An 18,710-nucleotide genomic window follows, 5' to 3' on the forward strand; every position below is an offset into this window, starting at 1 on the left:
TGGTGTGTTGTTTTTTTTTTTTTTCCCCTCCCTCTCACACTGTTTTCACCTTCTTAACTCATAGATCAGTGATACTTTTGGTTAGTAGTAGGGTTTTGGAAATAATGAGATTTAATACAGAAAAAGGGATTATATTAAATGTTTTGCTTAGTTAAACTGATGTCATGTCCTGTATGCTTTGTCACAATAATACTCTTTTTGTTTTAGGTTTAGTCCATATTTTCGAACTAAGGAAAAACTGTTCCTCAGTTCATTAACATATAGCAATATGATTGAGCCAAAACAGTGTTTCTGCCGGTTTGATTTAACAGGCACATGTAATGATGATGACTGCCGGTGGTGAGTTGTTCTTAATTCTCCTCTCTTGAACTAAGCATCTCTTTTAGATGTCTGACTCAAAGACGAAAATAGGCATACTTTACAGTTCTTTAGAAGGTGTGGATTTATGATCCTATGGACAAATTCTAGAAAAGAGTGTTATTTTTAATATCTTATTGCAGATACTTTTTTGGTTGGAAAAAAACTCCTTTCATCTAAGCCATGAAGAGGCTATTCAGCAGTAAATTTAGAAAAGCAGCATGCACTGTTAGAGAATACTTTACCTTTTGGTTGTTCTGTAATTCAGACAGGACTCCTCTTGCTTTATAGCATAATTTCAGACCATCATGGACCTCAAGTAGTGGTTGGTACTGATAAGCGCACTAGAGATGTGTTGTGCTGCTAACCAGAATAAGGCATGTACTAAATATTATGTGATTGTATTAAAAAATACTGTTGTAGTAGTGGAATTCTAGTTTTCTATGTAAGTAGTGGGTAAGTTTGTGAAGCCTAATGTTAAATTATATTAAAAATAGTTTTCTAAACAGTGTTGCACAGTGTATTTAAAGAGCAAACTCATATGAGTTGATCAGGAACAAACTCAATTTGGAAACATCTAACTACTGAAAAAATACAGTGGGAGTGGACTTCAGCTTTTTTTTTCTTTTCTCTCCTTTTGGTGGCAGACAGCTTTTTGTATCAGCTTTTAGCTGTTACTGTCAAACTGTAGTTTGAGTGGTTTTAAATACAAAATGATACCCAGTTTTTATAATTACCTTCTTTGACCTGCAAAGTTCTAAATACTGTGTTTTTGTGTTAGTGTGAAACAAGTTTGTAGAGGCTTATTTTTAAGAGTAAGGCTATAGTGAAATAATGAAGTCTAGGATTAAGTTCCTGATGCAGGCTTAAGTTTAGAGAAGACCTAGACGTATTTAACAGAAATTTCAAAGCAGACTGAAGTGTTTTCTGTGGGCATTATTTTCTTTATGCCTCACCTGAGCATATACTAACACTAACTTTCTAGTTACAAGTCTTATTAAATTTGTTGTGATAAATCTATTAATTGCTTATCTGTTTGTTTTAGGCAGCACATGAAAGACTGCACTCTTAACCGTAAGCAGCTGTTTCAGGATATTCTGTCTTACAATTTAGAACTGATTGGCTGTTCAGAAAAAAGCACTGATGAGGAAATCAGCGCTGCCACAGGTTTTTAAGAGTCTTTTTTCACTTCTGCATACAAAGGTTCAGTTCTGAAGGGAATGGCTTTCATTAAAAGCTGTGGGTGCAAGGACTTTGATGTAAAGCAATGTATAAGATACAGCTGTATGAAAAAACAGGTTTCTGCACTTGTCCAGTCCTTGGTGTCCACCACCTTGGTTGTCTTTACAGGAAGAAAAGAACATTGATCTGTAGAACATTTAACTCAAAAAATGAAGTATTGCTGGGATTCAGAGTACTGGGGAGCAGTGGGCGTGCAGTCTTTCCCTCTCCCCTTCCTCACTACTTTTTGTAACTGCTGGACTGGCCTATTCCAGCAGAGCGGGACTTTTGTAACAGTGCTGTTGCTGTATAGGATAGAGTTGCTAAACAGGATTCTTTCAGTTTTTCATTTGATTGTTCTCGTACGTTAAAATGCCTTACCTCTTGAAGCAGTTAAACTTCATGAGTTCAACTTAGTTTGTGCTAAATTGCTGTTAAGTTACAGTTTATCCATTTTCATTTATGTGTTTACCTAAAATACAAATATTCTTGTTTCAGAAAAATATGTTGAAAAACTTTTTGGTGTAAACAGAGACCGTATGTCAGTGGATCAGATGGCTGTTCTTCTGGCCAGCAACATCAATGAGAGTAAAAATCATGGTAAGTACTTTGGTAGATTAAATACAATCTAAACTTTTGAATCATGTAAATACCTTAATGATTTTATGAACCAAGAATATTTTTTTGTTGCTGCTTATTTTATGTATCTCAGTATTATAAATTCTGCTGATGGTAAATTAAAGGCAGCAGAGCTTGCTTTAAGGCAGTATAGTTTTGGAGTCCAGTTTGGAAAAAAATGACATGTACTTGAGCACAATTAATTTCAAAGAGGTAGTGTTAACTTACGCACTTCTGTTGTACCCACAGTATGTTTTTATTTAAAATCTTTATTAGCAAAGAATTTTAAGCTTGAATACAGAAAAGTAAACCAGCTTCTTCTACTTTGCTTGTTTATAGTACCTCCATTTACAACATGGAAGGAAAAAAGGAAATGGAGACCCAGGTATTGGAGAAAACCTTTGGTAGACAGTAGCAGTGGTGATGAGGAACATTTCACTGGACCTACAAAATATGGTAATCTGAATGTGTGGCACCTGTTAAAAAAAAGAGCACTGGAGGAAAATGCCAGCCTCTCCTCAACACCTGATTTTTTTCAAGTGGTTCTTAAGAAGCCCAGTGCTTTGTATAGCTCTTCACTTCCTATTTCCTGCATGCAGACTTCAGTTTGTATAAGTCTTTGGGAAAAGTTTGATCTGAATTTGTTGTATTTAAGGAAAAATACCTAGTATAATGTGTGACTAGATGTTAAGTCAGAATTTTTACTTGCCTGTTCTTAAAAGGAACATATGGAAATATTAGAATGTTTCAGCTTTGCCTTTATGCCATTAGGATTTTTTTAATTTCTATTTTTTCTCCCAGAACTACAAGTGGTAAAAGTTCATGTGTCCGATATCTCAAGTTTGTACAGAGTTAGTATTTGGTGTTTAGGTCAGGAGTTTAAAAAAGCTACTCTTAAGCGGCATTTGAGACTTAGAAGCTTGCTGGAGCATCAGTGACCAGCCAGTGTTTCACATGTGACTCATGCCAGTGGGAGCTTTAGGATTTGTTAGCAAATCCTGTAAAAAGGTTTTTTAGAGACTCGGAGTTGGGGCAACCTTTTCTTTGTCAGTTACGTCTGTTTCCTAATGCTCCCTAATGAACTGTGTTTATTGATATCCATTGAAGCAGCTTTTTACCACTAAGGATTCTTGTGTTTGTGTTTGAAATAAAACCAGTTTTCTACAGACTGTGCAGTTCTAAGTTTTAAAGGATGTTGAAGTAACCATATTTTTCTCTGGTCAGTGGCTGTACTTGAAGTATATACATACCACCCCTGGTGTGAATTGTAATCTTACAGGTCACTTCTATTTTGAAAAGAAACATTTAGAAAAATACTACTTTTTATTATCTGCAGCCCAGCCCACAGAAAATAAAAAACAAATTCCAGATCTTGATACTGTGGTGACTCCAGATGATGTCCGGTATTTTACAAGTGAGACTGATGAGATTTCCAACCTGGAGGCAAGTGTCCAAGAAAACCCCAGTGATGTACAGCTTTGGATTAAGCTTGCATACAAATACTTGAATCAAAATGAGGGGTAAGTCTGCTACATTTTGGATTTGATTTTGTGCTTTCATGCTGCTATGATTGTTTCCTTTCAGTTCTTAAAGAGCTTTCTTCAACAATGCCACAAATAATTTATTACTTAAAAGCAGATTAAAAAATAGATTAAACTTCCTACTGTAGGCAGCGTAGTATGTGAGTAATAAGTTGCACTGATGCTTTATCTTTAGGTAGGTTCTGATTCAGAACGGAAGTTGATGGAAAGTAGTCTGGGAGAAATAAAAGTTTGTATTTGAATAGTGCACAATCTAATGTATTCCCAAGATTACAGTGGAATGTTGTACTTCCAGTGATAAAGTAGTGGGCTAATAAACTCAAATCAGTTTCTCCTTGACAGGGTGAATTGTTGGAATAATGCTTGAAATGAATTTAATCAGAAAGCTTTCTTACATGAACAGTTCTGCTATATGGTTTTACCCATCTAGAAATGTCCCAGTTGAGCACTCGGTTTCATATTTTATAATTTTTTTAACTTTTAGATTTCCAGGCTTCTTCAGTCTCTGTTCCTTTAAATTAGTCCCTAGGATACCATGTTTTTATTGGCAAGCAGATCATTTCAGTAGGAATTCTGTCATGATGGTTTCATTCTAGAGATGAACTTTGATTTTAATAGTGTGGTACTAACTTAAGCAGCTGCAGCAGGGGGTAAGGGAATGGAGAGGATCAGCTCTCTTTTTAAAAGCCCTGTGCAAACTGTGGATAGTGAAAGATGTAGCAAAATACCAGTTTAGCTGTATCAACAGCTGCCTGAATGCTAGAAGGGATAGAACTGGAAAGGCCAGTACTTAGAATACTACTAGTAAGTGATAGGGCGAGAAGAGCACACTTTCTAAGTGTACTTGGAAAAAGACCAAGAAAAGAACAGAGAAAACCTGATGGAGACCAGTGCATCCTTTTCTTAAAACAGCTACCTCCTCTATTCCCCCCCTCTCCTCCCCAGTACTCTGAAGAAATGGAGTTGTTCAGTAGGTGGCAGTGGTGATAGAGGGGGTTGGGAAGTCAGTTATTTTGAGTTAATATTTTATACTTGGTTGGTATCATCTCATGGATAGATCTCTCAAAGTAAAATCTCCTTTTATAATGGTTTAGAGGCAGCAAAAACCTGCATGACATGCACAGAAACAGGGAATAAAGTCTTATATTTAACTGTAGAAAGTAAATTAAATACGTAACAAATATTCCAACTTATACCAAGCCTTTGAATTTTCTACTGAAGTTTTCAAGTCTGTATGATGCTAATGCCTTTATCTGATTGTAGCTTGAGTCTTCTGCTTACAGATGAATCTTGCTCATTTTGAATTAAATTAGACTTTTATTTGAATTGACACCCTTTTCCTAGGAAAGTTACTATTTTTCCATGCATTACCACTGCACCTAATAATAAATAATCTTTGAAGAATGAAAACTTAATGAAACTTGAAAACTTTCATAGTAAACGACAGCACATGCTAAAAAAAACCCCAAACTGTTTGACACTTCCATTCTAATAATAGACATCCATTTTCATATTTGATATTGTGCAAGTTGTCTTGCTAACATAGTTGATATGGGGGTTTTCATTTTTACAGCTCATCATCTGAGTGTTTAGATTCTGCTTTAAATGTTTTGGCTCGAGCCCTTGAGAACAACAAAGAAAATGCTGAAATTTGGTGTCATTACCTCAAACTCTTCTCAAAAAGAGGAACCAAAGAGGAGGTACAGGAAATGTGTGAAACAGCAGTGGGATATGCTCCCTCTTATCAACTCTGGTGGACAGTAAGTGAAGGAAAAAAAATGTATGTGAAATGTTCATTAAGTGTGCATTTTTTTTTTTTACTGATGAAAACCAGTATATATGCCAGGGAAATTGTGAAAAGAAGAACACTATAGCTTTTTGAAAACTCAAAAGTTGCTCCAAAAAATGAAGGCATTCAAAGTTCTGTTTGCAGGATACTTGTAGAAATCGGTTTTCCTCAGGTAATAAAGTTATTTAAAATCAAGATGTGGCAGTTCTGATTTTTTTTATTGTTTAAGCTTGCAAATCTTTTAACTATTTGATCATTAATATTTAAACAGCAGTTTTTGAGGTTTAATGTGAAAATTTGCTGTGAGGGAGGGAAATATGGTTTATAAGGTGGTGAAGGACATCATCCAAAGTTTGTGATTCACATGATTTTAAACTTTAACAAAGAAGCTGTACTCGTATTCTGATTATTAATATGAATTAATTCTCTCTAGTTTTTGAGTTTGGAAAATTCCTTTGATGGAAAAGACTATGTATGTGGGAGGATGCTGCGGTTCCTAATGGAAGTGACAGGGGGAGAAGAAAATCGAAATCTGGTGTCCTTTCAGCTACTGGAGACTCTCTTGTACAGGGTTCACTTAAGCCTATTTACGGGAAGACATCAGAATGCTCTTGCTCTGCTGCAGGTAACTTCCAGGTTCCCACCCCAGTAATTGTCTTCATACTTTCAACTTGATAATGCCGATGACTGTGATTGTGTCAACCTCAGAAGGAACTATTCCCTCGTTTATTTGCGGAAGGAATTCTCCTAGACACTTCAGTGAGAGATGATGCCATTCTAAAATTCGGATATATCTTTGGGTTTTTTGTTACCTATTTTGCTTTGCTTTGTAGCTAATAGTCTAGACCATTATGTTTTAAAATGATTCCCAGGGAATTGCTTTACTGTTTGATTTCTGGTAAACTAGAAGTGCCTGTGGCTGTGTTGCCTCAAGTACTCAAATATTTATTGCTACAGAGATTGCCAAACCAGTAGTTCTTGGGAAAGAGCATAGTATGCTGCTACCTAAAAGCATTGCCCAGCTCAGTCATGGAGTTATCTTGGGCTTTTATGGTGACTGTAGGCAGAATTTAAGTCACTGTTACTGTTCTGTAGACAAAGTGGTGGATGAAGGTGAGAAACGGAGTGCTGATGCAAGTCCCTGCTAAAAGTGGGAGCTGCTGTAGTTGCAAGTGGATTCATTCCTACCAGCAGATGGCATGTGTGGTTTGCTACACCCTGAAAGGTTCTCAGTTCTGTGGTTTAAGGCTGTAATACTTTTGGATTTTTCATAGCTGTAGTTTAAATAGGGAAGTGTAATGCTGTGTTGACTTTCTCCAAAAGCCCTTCTGAATGCAGCAGTACTTATAAATGTAACTCTGAATGTTTGACTGAATAAATAAAAAAGGCAAAGAGAAAAAACTGTTTGAGTCAAATTGTCATGGAAATCCAGCATAAATGGGAGAATAACATGTTTTTTCTTACCTTTCCCCAAAGCATTATAAAAAACCCAAATAAATATTTTTCTATTAATTTGAAATGTGTAGTTGAAAAGAATGTCTTGGGGAAAGATTATTTAACCATAGTTAAGAGAAGATAATTTGAGTAAATGCTACTTTAGAGTAAACAGCAGTGTGTCTCTGAAAATTTGAAAGCAAATTCCTGAAGTAACTATTTGGCAGGCTGAATGAGTGAAATATTGTAAAATTTCAGGTTTTGCCCATTGCAGGGCAAGTGTCCTGCTGAATTTTGCCTGTATTTGTGTGTAATTTCATTCCTGTGAAAGTACATTGTTTGATCATACTGCATTTATCCAAAAAAATGTTGACACATTACTAGCCATGAGATTCTGTTCTGTTTTAGGAACAATTGTGTTTAGACTTTTGTCTGATTGCATGCTGTAATGATTTTTATGTGGGATCTGCCAGCTTCACTGGGCTATTCTAATTTTGCTTGTGGCTGGTAGGAAAATTTGAAGCAGTATCCTTGTCAGTAGTTTCCAACAACAGTATGTCTAAAGTGTGCTTTCAGTAGATTTGAATAGCTGTAGCTTAGTGGATGAATAACTAGAACTTAAGAAGAACCCCCAACAACAACAAAAAAAAAAAACAAACCAAAACCCAAGAAAAAAAGCCAGAACCCAACAAACAAACCCTCCACAAAATGCAGTAGGATATAGCAAGCTCAATCCAACTTGTCGATGTATTCTCTAGAGCTAATTACTTCTATGCAACTGGAAGCGATTGTCCAAGAATTAAGCAGAAAAATGGAGCATGTGTTGGGAGATGCATGTTTTCAAAGTCTGCCTCTGCTCATTTTTCTGAATAACAATCTTCTACAGTTTTTCTGAACCCCTTATTAGAAATTATGCATGTGATTTGAACACAGTCACACATTCACATAAGCCAAATGTTTGTGATTGATGTAAAGCATTCCTGTCTTTTCTGTGGAAAAGATTTGAGAATGTTAGAACTTAATCTTCCTGTTTCCTTTTCTTATTCTTAGATCTTATTTTTTTTATGGCTGAAATATAATGTATTTCTTTTAATCTTTACAGAATGCTTTAAAATCAGCAAATGAAAAGATAGTATCAGAACATCTTACTGTAAGTGACCGTTGCTTGGCTTGGCTGGCTTACATACATGTAACTGAATTTGGCATTCTTCCAGTCAAGTTCTATGATCCAGCTAATGTCAGTCCTTCAAGGATCATGCAAAAAGAGCCGTTTTTAATACCATGGGAAACAGTTCAAGATGTGAAAACTGATCCCGATACACTGTTAGCTATGTTTGAAGGTAAGATTAAAGAGGTAAACTACTTAATACATTACTCACTTGCAAATCAAGAAATATTATCCAACTTTTGGAAATTCAAGGCTGTGCAATATTGCTCATGACTGTGTTAAACCATTGGGATATTAATCCAGTGGACATTTGGTTTGATCAGAGTAGTGAGTAAAGTCCATGTTTCTGAGTGTAAAGTGAGTTGGACTCGCATGCAAAGCACACACACTTTTTCTCTTGAGTTTTTCACCTATGGGTCAAAGCCATAGCTTTTTCTCTTAACTATGATATTCTGGCAAGATAAAGACTAGTGGCTTATGACTGTCTTACTTGAAGCATTTTCTTGGGCTTATGCAAGCATTAAGCTGAGCTTCTGTTCTTCTTGTACCTTCCCTCCCCTCAGTGGGATCTATTTATTGGAAAGTTACTTTCCTGGAAAATTAGTGTGTTCCCTTAAAAGAGACAGAGCAACGCATGTGTGTGTCTTCACTCAGTTTAAGTAAACGGAGTAATTTTTTTTGAGACAAAAATACTAGGAGAAATTGAATTCTTGACTTGTGGTGCTGCAAAAAGTAGACTTCATAATAGCATTTATAAATGTCAGTACTTAATGTGTTAGCCAGCAGCAGTATTGAATTGCCTCAGAGAATGTATCTGTGCTACAGGTGGTAATGCAATGTGGAAATACTCAGGGATCAATTGAGTGGCCCAGCTGTGGAAGAGAAGGCAGTCTAGATATGAGCAGAGTGTTCATTGTTGGGTAACTTCTTATGCTGAGAAGAAAAATAATATCCTATAGCAGCTTTCTTTAACTCAGTAGTTTTCAGCAGCAATGCCAGAAATCCTGGAATAAAGTTTTAAATATGGGGATACACTGCTATCTCTAATGTGGCTTTAACATTTCACTGGTAGGATGTTTTCTGCTTTTTAAATGAGCAAGGGATAAAACTCCTGAAAGACTTCTGGCTTTGCACTGCGGTGAGATGTGTTAAGAAAGCTTTTCCAAAGATGGTAATCTTCCTCTTGTTTTAAGCATTTGCAGAAGCAGCACTCTTACAAGTATCTTTCCACACTTACTTGTTTTCATTATCTTAAATGAGACTTTTTCTTATGTGAAGGCTTCAGATAACTTTGAGGTCTATCACTTGATTTTACACTTTTGTTTTAAAGATGCAGTCAAAGCATGTACTGATGAAAGCATCGAGGCTGATGAAAGAATACCTGTCTGCTTTCCTCTCTACAGAAACATGCTAGCTTTGCTGAAACTTCTGGAAAGGTAAATTGTTTCAAGACCTTTTTTTTTTTTTAATTGGAGAACGTAACTCTCCTTTTTTTGAAAGCTTACATTTACCTCTCTTTAAAGGTGGGAGTCTGCTGCACAACTTTGTAGATCTTTATTGGAGATCTGCCCTAACAACTGTCAGCTCTTGGGGAGTTTGGCCACCTTGTATTTGCAGATGGAGCAGAGTGACAATGCCTACAACGTGTGGGTTGGAGCTTTTGAGAGGAATCCTCAGAATGCGGAAATCTTTTATCAGTTGTGTAAATTCCTTGTTTCACAGGTAATGCTGAACTCCAAAACTCATTTTGTTGGTCTATTGGCTTTGTAAAGTTTGGGCTCCTGATAACTCCTCACAATACTTTTGTAATGTCTAGTATTCCTTTATAAAGATGGGAAAAATGGAGTTGATAAGATTAGTGACATGATTAAAGATAGTCAAAGGAATGACATGAAATAATAAAGTTATAGCTCAGGTTGTTATAATTCATATTTAATATGCTTATTAAGAATAACTTATACTCACCGTAAACCCTGTAATATGTTTTGGGCTTTTATCTGCTACCTGCTGACTGACCCAGTTAAGACTTGATTCTTGAGAGAATGAAGACAATGGAGCATTGCAGAGATAGACACAGCACTTGTTTGTTTGTGCTTAAATTGTTCTTGTCGTTCTCAGGTTGATGTCTGAATTTAATTCTTTTTCTTTTTAAAAAATAAAACCCCAAACCAGGAAAGGTCAAGCAGTGTTCTTCCGCTGTTGCAAGATTTTCTGGAAGCTTTTGTTGAGAATCCCTGCCAACAGCATGGTCCCATGGATCTCTTAAGGTACACTTGCAATGTTTTTTGTATTTAAGTTTCAGTAATATTGGCATTGTCTTGAAAAGCAAGTTGGTCTTGAAGTTCTAAATATCTCTATTTCTAGCTTGGCATGTTCTGCTAAAACTTCAGTGAATTATGATTTGGTAGTTTTTAAGGTTTATACTTATTGTTCGTGTATATACACTAAACTGCAAAACCACAAGCATTTAAAGGTGAAACGGCCAGCAAGTCAAAGTCTGGATTTGGGCAATGAAAATCATTCATGTATGTCAAAATTGTTTGTTTTGTTTTGGGAGGTTTGTTCATCCTCCCCAAGCTAGGAGCCTAAAATACTAGATTTAGAGATGTGCAAAAGACCTCAATCCAGAGGTCCAGCTTGTTATTAATCAGTAGATTGTTATTGCTGCAAAGATACAGGTTCATAGCTGGCCGCCTGATTTTTCCACTTGAATTTTAGCACGTAGCTACGAGACTTCCTGAAGTTTTGAGATATGCAGGTTCCCTATAGTAAAAAAGAAATGCCTCTGAAGGCCTTCAGAGGAAGACCTGTGCTAAAATTTACGCAGATTAGGCTTTGAAGTGTTTTTATCTCCAAGTCAGGTGTTAGATTTTATTCCTGCTTACATTTGTTTGCATTAAAATTGGTAGTGGGAATGCAGTTCAGCTGACTGTATGTAGATGATTGTACCTTACTTGATGTATTTTATGTGGAGAGAGGGAAGTGTGAGATACAAACTGACATTTAATTTTGTACATAATGAGGGAGTACGTGTTTTCTGTATTTCTGTGTAACACTTTTTGTATAAATTATATCTGGATACAGCTAAGTAAAATTTAGGAAAAGTGCATCTTTTTTTCTGTCCCATGAACCGGATTTAGGAGCTAAATGTTGCATTCCACACAGGACTCTTCGTGTAGAGAAATATTCTCATTTAGTACTACTCTTTTCTTTTGTAGATATCTCTTGAATTTTCCAATGCCAATTGAATTTACATCACCTGTCTATAAAGAAGATCTTACAGATGATGTTGTGAACCAACAAATCCCGTATTTATGGCAGATCTACTGGTGAGACTTTCTGAAGTATTTCGGAGAAACAGCTATTGGGTCTGAGTAAATTTCATTTTCAAAAGTGGAACAGCCATTATTTGCATAAGGGTATATCAATTTGGGTTCTTCCAATAAATGATCTGCCAGTCCTTAGCGAACCTATCTGCCTGCTGCACAATAGCCAATATTACTGAGCCGTAAATTGCACATTAACTTAAATTCTCCACTTGAGAAATCTTCCAGGAACACTTCCCTATGGGAACAGTAATAGGATGTTCATCTCACGTGGTCATCTTGCGTCTTAATGTATAAGAACATGCATTGTTCATGATATACAACGCTTTTTAACTTTTAATATAAACAGTTTGTGCCAGTCTCTTCACGCGAGTTTTGGTGAAGCACTGGATGCGTATGAAGCAGCTCTGGGGGCAGTGATGCAACAGGAAACTGTTCAGAACATCTGGCTGGAGTAAGTTCTTAATGAAGGAAAGTAAATCAATTTCAAAGCTATTAAGTGAAGGCTACCAGAACCATCTTTTATTCTTACTTTTTTTTCTTCCAGTTACCTTGTTTTTGTCAATAGCAAAGTTGTTGGATCCACCAGCCAAATTCAAGAATTCAAGCTTTTTACTGACCTAGTGAACAGATGTCTGGTTACAGTCCCCACACGATACCCAATTCCTTTTAGTACTGCTGATTATTGGACCAATTATGAGTTTCATAATAAGGTAAAAATGTGTCTGTGGGCAGCTTTAATTAAACAGACTGACCTTCTAACAGGTACCTCTAATTTACTTGTTCAAATACAGCACTAGTAGTATATGAACGCTGAGACCTAGGAATTGGTAGAAAAATAAATGAGTATCTGAGGAGTGTTCTGAGAAGAAGGGTATCTAGCAGTGACCTTTTGAATAAAGGGTATGTAAGGCAAAAAAACTTTATGGCATGTTTTAATATTGTGAATACAGTCGTTAATGACAAACCATTCTTTCCTAGAGAATAGGGAGAGATGGTTGAGCAAGAGGTGTCTGCACAGCTGTAACACTGGCAGATGGAAGCAGTATATAAGCTGTCAGTTTTGATCATAGAAGTTACAGTGGTTGAGAAACAGAAGAGAAAAAAGTCAAAGTAGGTTGACCACTTAAACAGAATAAAGCTTGCAAAAATTTTGGGTCCTGTTTTGCTAACATCCAGTGCATTTCTCTTTGTTCACAAAATGCAGGCTGGAAGGGCTAAAATATGTGGTGTTAGCAACTTGACACTAACTTTTATTACACAGAATGATTTCTGTACCCTTGAGGGATAAGGTTTGTAGATAATAAGGTTGGTAGGTGGTAGTTCACAGTAGTTGTAATGTTCATAGGTTTTTGGTCATAGTTTTTCATTCCGCTTTTCTAAGCAAGATCAGACAGCTATAAAGTGGATTAATGTTCATAATTCAAATTCTACAGGTAATTCTTTTTTATTTGAGCTGCATTCCAAAATCTGAACATTCCAAAACCTTGGAACGGTTTTGTTCTACCATGCCTGCTAATCCTGGACTCGCATTGAGGTATGTAAAACTGTTTGTAATCAAGACATGAAGCTGGTTAACGTAACTACTGTTTTTTGTGCAAGACGTGCATGACTTGCTTTCTACTACAAAAGCTAAACAATTCCTCTCTTATTACATGTTGCTTGAGGCATAGTGTCGTCTGACATCAGCTTAGTCTTTCTTGTATTTGACAGGGTTCTGTTCTATTTACAGAAAGATTATAATTATACAGGAATTAGCTCTGCATTGCACATGAGTACAAGTGGTCAAAAATTCAAGTGTATAGACAAATGTCAGGTATCTATTAAAATCTTGTTGGTGTTTAATGAAAAGTATAGTTCCAGCATAGAACAAATAAAGCTGGATACACCAGTGAATAACAGTGCTACTACCTTAATGCTTAACTTGACCTTTATTTAGCAAAGGTAAACCATTCTTAATTTTCAAAAAAATCTTAGGGGAAACAAAACCGATTCATGTATTGAGTATTACACCAGTTCTGACTTGAGCAGGATTTCAAAATGTAGTCTTCCTGGATTAGCGAGTCCATGATTTACTGTATTCTGCACTGAGCTCGTGAATGCTTGATGAATGATTTTGAAAAGTCCTCAGACACTTACTGTTCATAATCATCAGTGACGTGAAAGAATTCAAAGCAAGACTTGAAATAAGTGTGTGTGGTTGGGGGCATGGGGAGAGTATGACATGCCTGCTTTTGGCACACAGAGTTGAATGGCTGCATTTTAAACCAAGTTACGATTCTGTCTAGATGGAACTTGCAGCTTCCTTAGAAAGTGTTGATACTACCTGAAATGGGTGAGCAGAACTGACTGAACGGTATCTGCTAGCCACATGACTCTCAAAACCTGTTTAATCAAATATACACTTACTTTGTGCATGCTAAAAATTGATCTTGTGCCAACATCACATTTTCTCTGATTTTTATACTTCTTGGTTATTCTCTGTTAGTGTATCAACTTTTTTGTTTGTTGTTCCGAGAGTGTGTTCAATCAATGCTGTATATGGTGGCTTGGGTTTATTTTCCTGTTTGCAACTCTTAGCTCAGATTAGGTGTAATACATTTTGTGTAATGTGTTTGTGTCTTTGGACTGCTTTTGTGTTCCCAGTGATTAGAGCAGTGTTCCTTTCTCATGAATGCCTTTTACAGAATGCTTCTGCAATACTGGGAGGAGAGCAATGTTCAAATTCTGAAACTGCAAGCCAAGATGTTTACATATAATATCCCAACATGCCTGGCCATCTGGAAAATGTAATGCAACAGTCATACATCTGTTTTCATAGATATTGCTTTTGTTTATAAGGTTTACATCACAAAGGTAAATCTGAAATGTCCTTCCAATTGGGCTTGTATTGGAAGTCTCTCATTAGGTTATTATTTAAACAGTAACTGTTTGTTACAACGGACAGAGGTACTGTCACCTCTTTAAAATGAGGAATGGAATCTCCCTCTTGGGGAAGCTTATATGAGTGGGTATTATGCAGATAAATATGAATGATGTATTTACAAGTTGCATTTTTAATTCAGTTATTGACTTCTGTCTCCCCCTCTCTACCCCCCTCTTTATATATCACAATAGCAGTAATCTCCATTGTGCAGTGATGCTGAACTGGTCTTTTTCTTCAGTGTTTGTTCATAATGTGGGAACCACTGAAATTTCTTGCTCATGTAAGGTTGTTTTTTTTAAAAAATGGCTATTTTTATCTTTTCACCGTAGATTAACATCATTGGAAATTAGTGTCTTCTCAAGGAATTTTTAGTTCCATTCCACAGTCAGTGTTCTGCCACTGTGGTATTTAAAATGATTCAAGAATAAGTATTTTCATATATTTCTTTTCCTCAGAGCCATTGCTGCGGAATGCTTTCTAATGGGACAAAGAGAAGTAAGTCAACACAGCTTATTAAAATGAGTAATTACAAAATTCTGTAAATCTTTTCATACCTTGGCTTTATCAGCTCTTAAACCCAAGATTTCTGGATAGTTTAAATACTCTTATGTACAAACAGTGAAGCATTTGCCTCAAGTGTGAGAAATACCTTTGGCAATCAAAGTAGAATTGTATTATGAGTACTTGTGCAGCCTTGTTGTGCTGGACTTGTTATGCTGGAAGATACTAATGGCTACTTTTACAAGTAGTTCGAAGGGTGGGTATGTAAAGAGTTTGAATAGTGCCTAGTCCCACCAAAGGCACCAGTTCTTTCTCTCCAAAAATAACAAGTTTACTCATTTGTACTTTGGGAAGGGAAATATTTTCATCACTCTTTAGACAAATACAAAAGTTTTTTTGCACAGCAAGTGAATCACTTTTCAAACAGAGTGGATCTTCCAGGTATTGTTGCTGTCACCTTCAAAATACTCTTCTGCTTGTTTTTGGTGGGGGATCATGAGGCCCTGGGTTTGCGACTCACCACTTGGTGGTGGCGCTTGAACTACTTCTCTGCTATATCTGGTTTTGTCATCCATGTAGCAGCTGATTCTCAGCATCCTTTGCTTTTGAAATAGTATTGAAGCTTTAGCTGATCCATAAGGGGTAGCATGGCTATTGTTAGATTCACATATGAAATACTTTCTTTCCTTTTTTACTGTCCTCTAAAAGGACTTTTAAAAAGAACATCTTCCAAGCAGACAGTTACTTGGTTTGTAAGATCAAATAGTTCACAGTCAGGAGATACCAAAGGCATGCTTGCCTACACAACCTTAATTCTGTCTGTGTTGATGGTTTGGTGTCATCTGTAATTAGTCACAGATCCCTGCTTCAGTCATTGTATTAGATGGACTTCATTTTAAGGCACTGCCTTTTAGTCACCAGTGGGGCTGATGACTTAAAAGATCTCTGCTTTGTTTGGTTAGAAAGTTAGAAAAATGTATTTCATATGAATCGAGGGTCCTTAAAGCAAATGAACCAAGTGGATGAAGGCATATGTAAAACATTGAAGCTGGATTACACCCAGAAGAAATCCTGAGCTTTTCTTCTGCAGCTACCTCACTGTATGGTGTGGAATTAAATCATTTAAGTAGGTGCACACAGAAAAGTTGGGGTTTTGGTGGAGGGGGGCCAAGCCTTAGTTTGGAGTGTTAGTGAGCACTGACAATTGTTTATGCAAATCAGTGACTGTTTCAGTTAGCAGTTTCTAGTAAACGGGTAGGATATTGAGTTGTGATTCAGATTCTTGATTTCCTGATCCTGGAGAACACTTAATTTATTCTCTTCAGGGGTCATGTAAAGGTTTGCTAAAATGATTATAAAAACGGGTATTAGTATTTAAAATGCCAACAGATACCTCCCCTAATGGCTGTGATTCAGGTTTGTACTTCAGATATCAGTAGTTGAAGGAAACTTGCGTAAGTTCTTGCATTAAACATTTTGGTCCTCTATTTCCACCCATAAAACAGTAAAACCATTTTTTCCTTTTAGAGAGTTGCAAAGAAGCACACTGACTATGAAAGCATAGATAGATAGATACTGAAGGAAAAGCCTATGAAACAGGTATTTTCATTGCAGGGTTGGCATGGTATGCAATAAGCAAGACCTTGAGAACTACCTGTTGAGTGGTGAAAGAGAAATAGTAAGCTGCTTCATTCCCTGAGTGTGTTCCATCCTGTGCAATGAATGAGGCAAGAATCTTGTGAAGAAAACTAGTGTGTCCTCATGCAATTAATCATGTGCATACAAGGGTCAGAATTAAGGTCGGACATAAACTTGCCTTTGTTTCTAGTAGCAATTTACCACTTTGAAACTTTTTTAAAAAATGGATTTTAAACTTTGTTTGCAGGAGATTTTTGTGCTTCAAATCACTCATTTTAAGTCCATGAAACTGCTGACTTTCCATAATTGTTTTTATTTTACAGGTCCATCATTTATATCAGAGAGCCCTTCAGAAGTTACCTCTATGTGCAACACTGTGGAAAGATGTAATGTTTTCTCCTTATGATTCAGTTTGAGGTTTCATATAAATTTTCTGCGTATCCCATATCCATAGATGTGGTGATGCTCAAGCTCTGGCTAAATCTTATATCTGCTTCCCCATCTCTTACAGCAACTCTTGTTTGAAGCGTCAGAAGGAGGTAAAACTGATAACCTGAGAAAACTAGTTTCCAAGTGCCAAGAGGTTGGAGTCAGCCTAGATGAGCTTTTAAATTTAAACACTTGCAGAACAGAAAGCAAGAATCACTGAACACTGTGTACGGTCAGCCATAAGTCCTATTAAATGCCAAAATCAGTTGAATGATTCTCCAGGCTGATCCAGGCCTAAGATCTGTGTTAAGGCAGATGAGTATTGCTGAGCATATCAAGTCTCCAGTCTGCTTTCCTTGAACCTGGAAACAGTTAACGTGACCCTCCTCTGGAACAATGAACTCCCTGTCTGGCCTTGCTTCTGGGCCCTGCCAGATTCTCATAACGTCATCTACGTAAGTATAGTTACTCAAAATGACAGACATTATTTTTTATGTTTTTATTTTCTCCCTTTTTTTTTTTTGTTTTGCTGTTCCTGATTCACTTGACACTCTCACTGATGCCTGAGAGATCTGTGTTTGGGATTAATTTACTTGGCTGTGTTTACAGTAAAAAGCAAGTAGTCCATCGTGGGGTTTTTGCTTTTTTTAAAACCTTTTTTGAGACTTTTTCATTACAGGATTTAAAACAAAAGCAGCCGCTCTTAAGGAAAGTGTAACTGCCGTGGCCACAAGTATGCTTCTTGCACTTGAAGGCTCTAAGACGGTTGCTTACTGCCCTTTTCTGCTTTGGACTCACGGCAGAGACTATTAGACTTGAAGATTAAAGAAACTATTGCAAATGCCAGTGCATCAGAACCTAAGAGTGGTCAATTATGTGCAATTTTTTGTAAAGAAATTTTAATTTATAATAAAGTTTAACAGTTTAAAGAAAACTAATATTGATCTGTCTTGTATTGGTACTACCGTGTAGAATTACAGAGAGGTTTTACAGAGAAGTTTTCAATACAGGCTGACATTTTAATACGTCTGCTGTCTTTTGTTATTTTGAGGTTGAGCTGCCTGTTGTGGATGTAGAATAACTACATCTCAGTAGGTGTCTTTCTCCTCTTGCCTCAGACACGCACCTGTTTGTCCCACGACAGCTGTTCCTGTCAGCAATACCACTTCAGTAATGGAAAGTAGTTTACATTTTGTCCTTTTCGCCTTTAATGAAATGAGATGTGGTTTACGAAGTCACTACATGCACAGTGCAGGGATCTACTGTCACTCACTGAACCAGCAATGGGGCTGTTTACCTCAAACATGAAGACCGTGTGTCTGGCATCTTCATAAATCACCCCTGCAAATGGTACAACCCTGTTTTGAGATTATTTGGCACAGACGGGAAAAACGGGTAGAAAGCCAACTGGATGCAAAGTGGTTTGTGCATAGGACTTCCGGTACCTTTCAAAACCCTTACTTCATCTGAAGTTACATATGAAACAACTCTCAAAGGAGAGAAAAGTGGGAAATACTGGTTTCATCTGACTTAAGGCCTTTTAGACAACTGTTACGGTGTAACTCATGCTTAAATAAAAAGCTTCAACTACCCACTTCCATGGTCAGGATTTCATGCTGACTGTGCAGCCACTGTCAGAAACCTGTTAATTCTTCATTGTAGTAGAGTGGTATCCTAATTTCATCAACCTTGCTATATGGTACAGCTCAGACTGAAAACATGAAGACCATAAAAAGTGCAGCTTTTTTTTTTTTATTAAAAA

The 18,710-nt window shown here is 36.7% G+C and overlaps 1 protein-coding gene across 5 annotated transcripts in view; it reads left to right on the plus strand.

Moving 5' to 3' along the window:
• The window catches only part of ZFC3H1 (zinc finger C3H1-type containing), a 40,674-nt gene extending 22,792 nt beyond the window's left edge, over positions 1-17,882 (plus strand). For 3 of the 5 annotated variants that reach the window (XM_061454786.1, XM_061454787.1, XM_061454788.1), the window contains exons 17-35: positions 208-339; positions 1,403-1,524; positions 2,077-2,178; positions 2,536-2,652; positions 3,533-3,716; positions 5,311-5,497; positions 5,960-6,151; positions 8,063-8,300; positions 9,459-9,564; positions 9,652-9,850; positions 10,301-10,395; positions 11,347-11,457; positions 11,804-11,908; positions 12,002-12,167; positions 12,891-12,991; positions 14,142-14,243; positions 14,836-14,875; positions 16,843-16,905; positions 17,031-17,882. In XM_061454786.1, the coding sequence (XP_061310770.1) occupies positions 208-339; positions 1,403-1,524; positions 2,077-2,178; positions 2,536-2,652; positions 3,533-3,716; positions 5,311-5,497; positions 5,960-6,151; positions 8,063-8,300; positions 9,459-9,564; positions 9,652-9,850; positions 10,301-10,395; positions 11,347-11,457; positions 11,804-11,908; positions 12,002-12,167; positions 12,891-12,991; positions 14,142-14,243; positions 14,836-14,875; positions 16,843-16,905; positions 17,031-17,168 (2,500 nt within the window). In that variant the 3' untranslated portion in view covers positions 17,169-17,882. Of the gene's footprint in view, positions 1-207; positions 340-1,402; positions 1,525-2,076; positions 2,179-2,535; positions 2,653-3,532; positions 3,717-5,310; positions 5,498-5,959; positions 6,152-8,062; positions 8,301-9,458; positions 9,565-9,651; positions 9,851-10,300; positions 10,396-11,346; positions 11,458-11,803; positions 11,909-12,001; positions 12,168-12,890; positions 12,992-14,141; positions 14,244-14,835; positions 14,876-16,842; positions 16,937-17,030 lie in introns of all 5 variants that reach the window. The other 2 variants (XM_061454790.1, XM_061454789.1) reach the window with 2 other exon arrangements.
• The last annotated feature ends 828 nt before the right edge of the window (positions 17,883-18,710 follow it).

Source organism: Pezoporus flaviventris, unplaced genomic scaffold (genome assembly GCF_033815535.1).
Source record: "Pezoporus flaviventris isolate CSIRO_AGI_PZ_B2104156 unplaced genomic scaffold, CSIRO_AGI_Pfla_v1 ptg000016l, whole genome shotgun sequence".
NCBI lineage: Eukaryota > Metazoa > Chordata > Aves > Psittaciformes > Psittacidae > Pezoporus > Pezoporus flaviventris.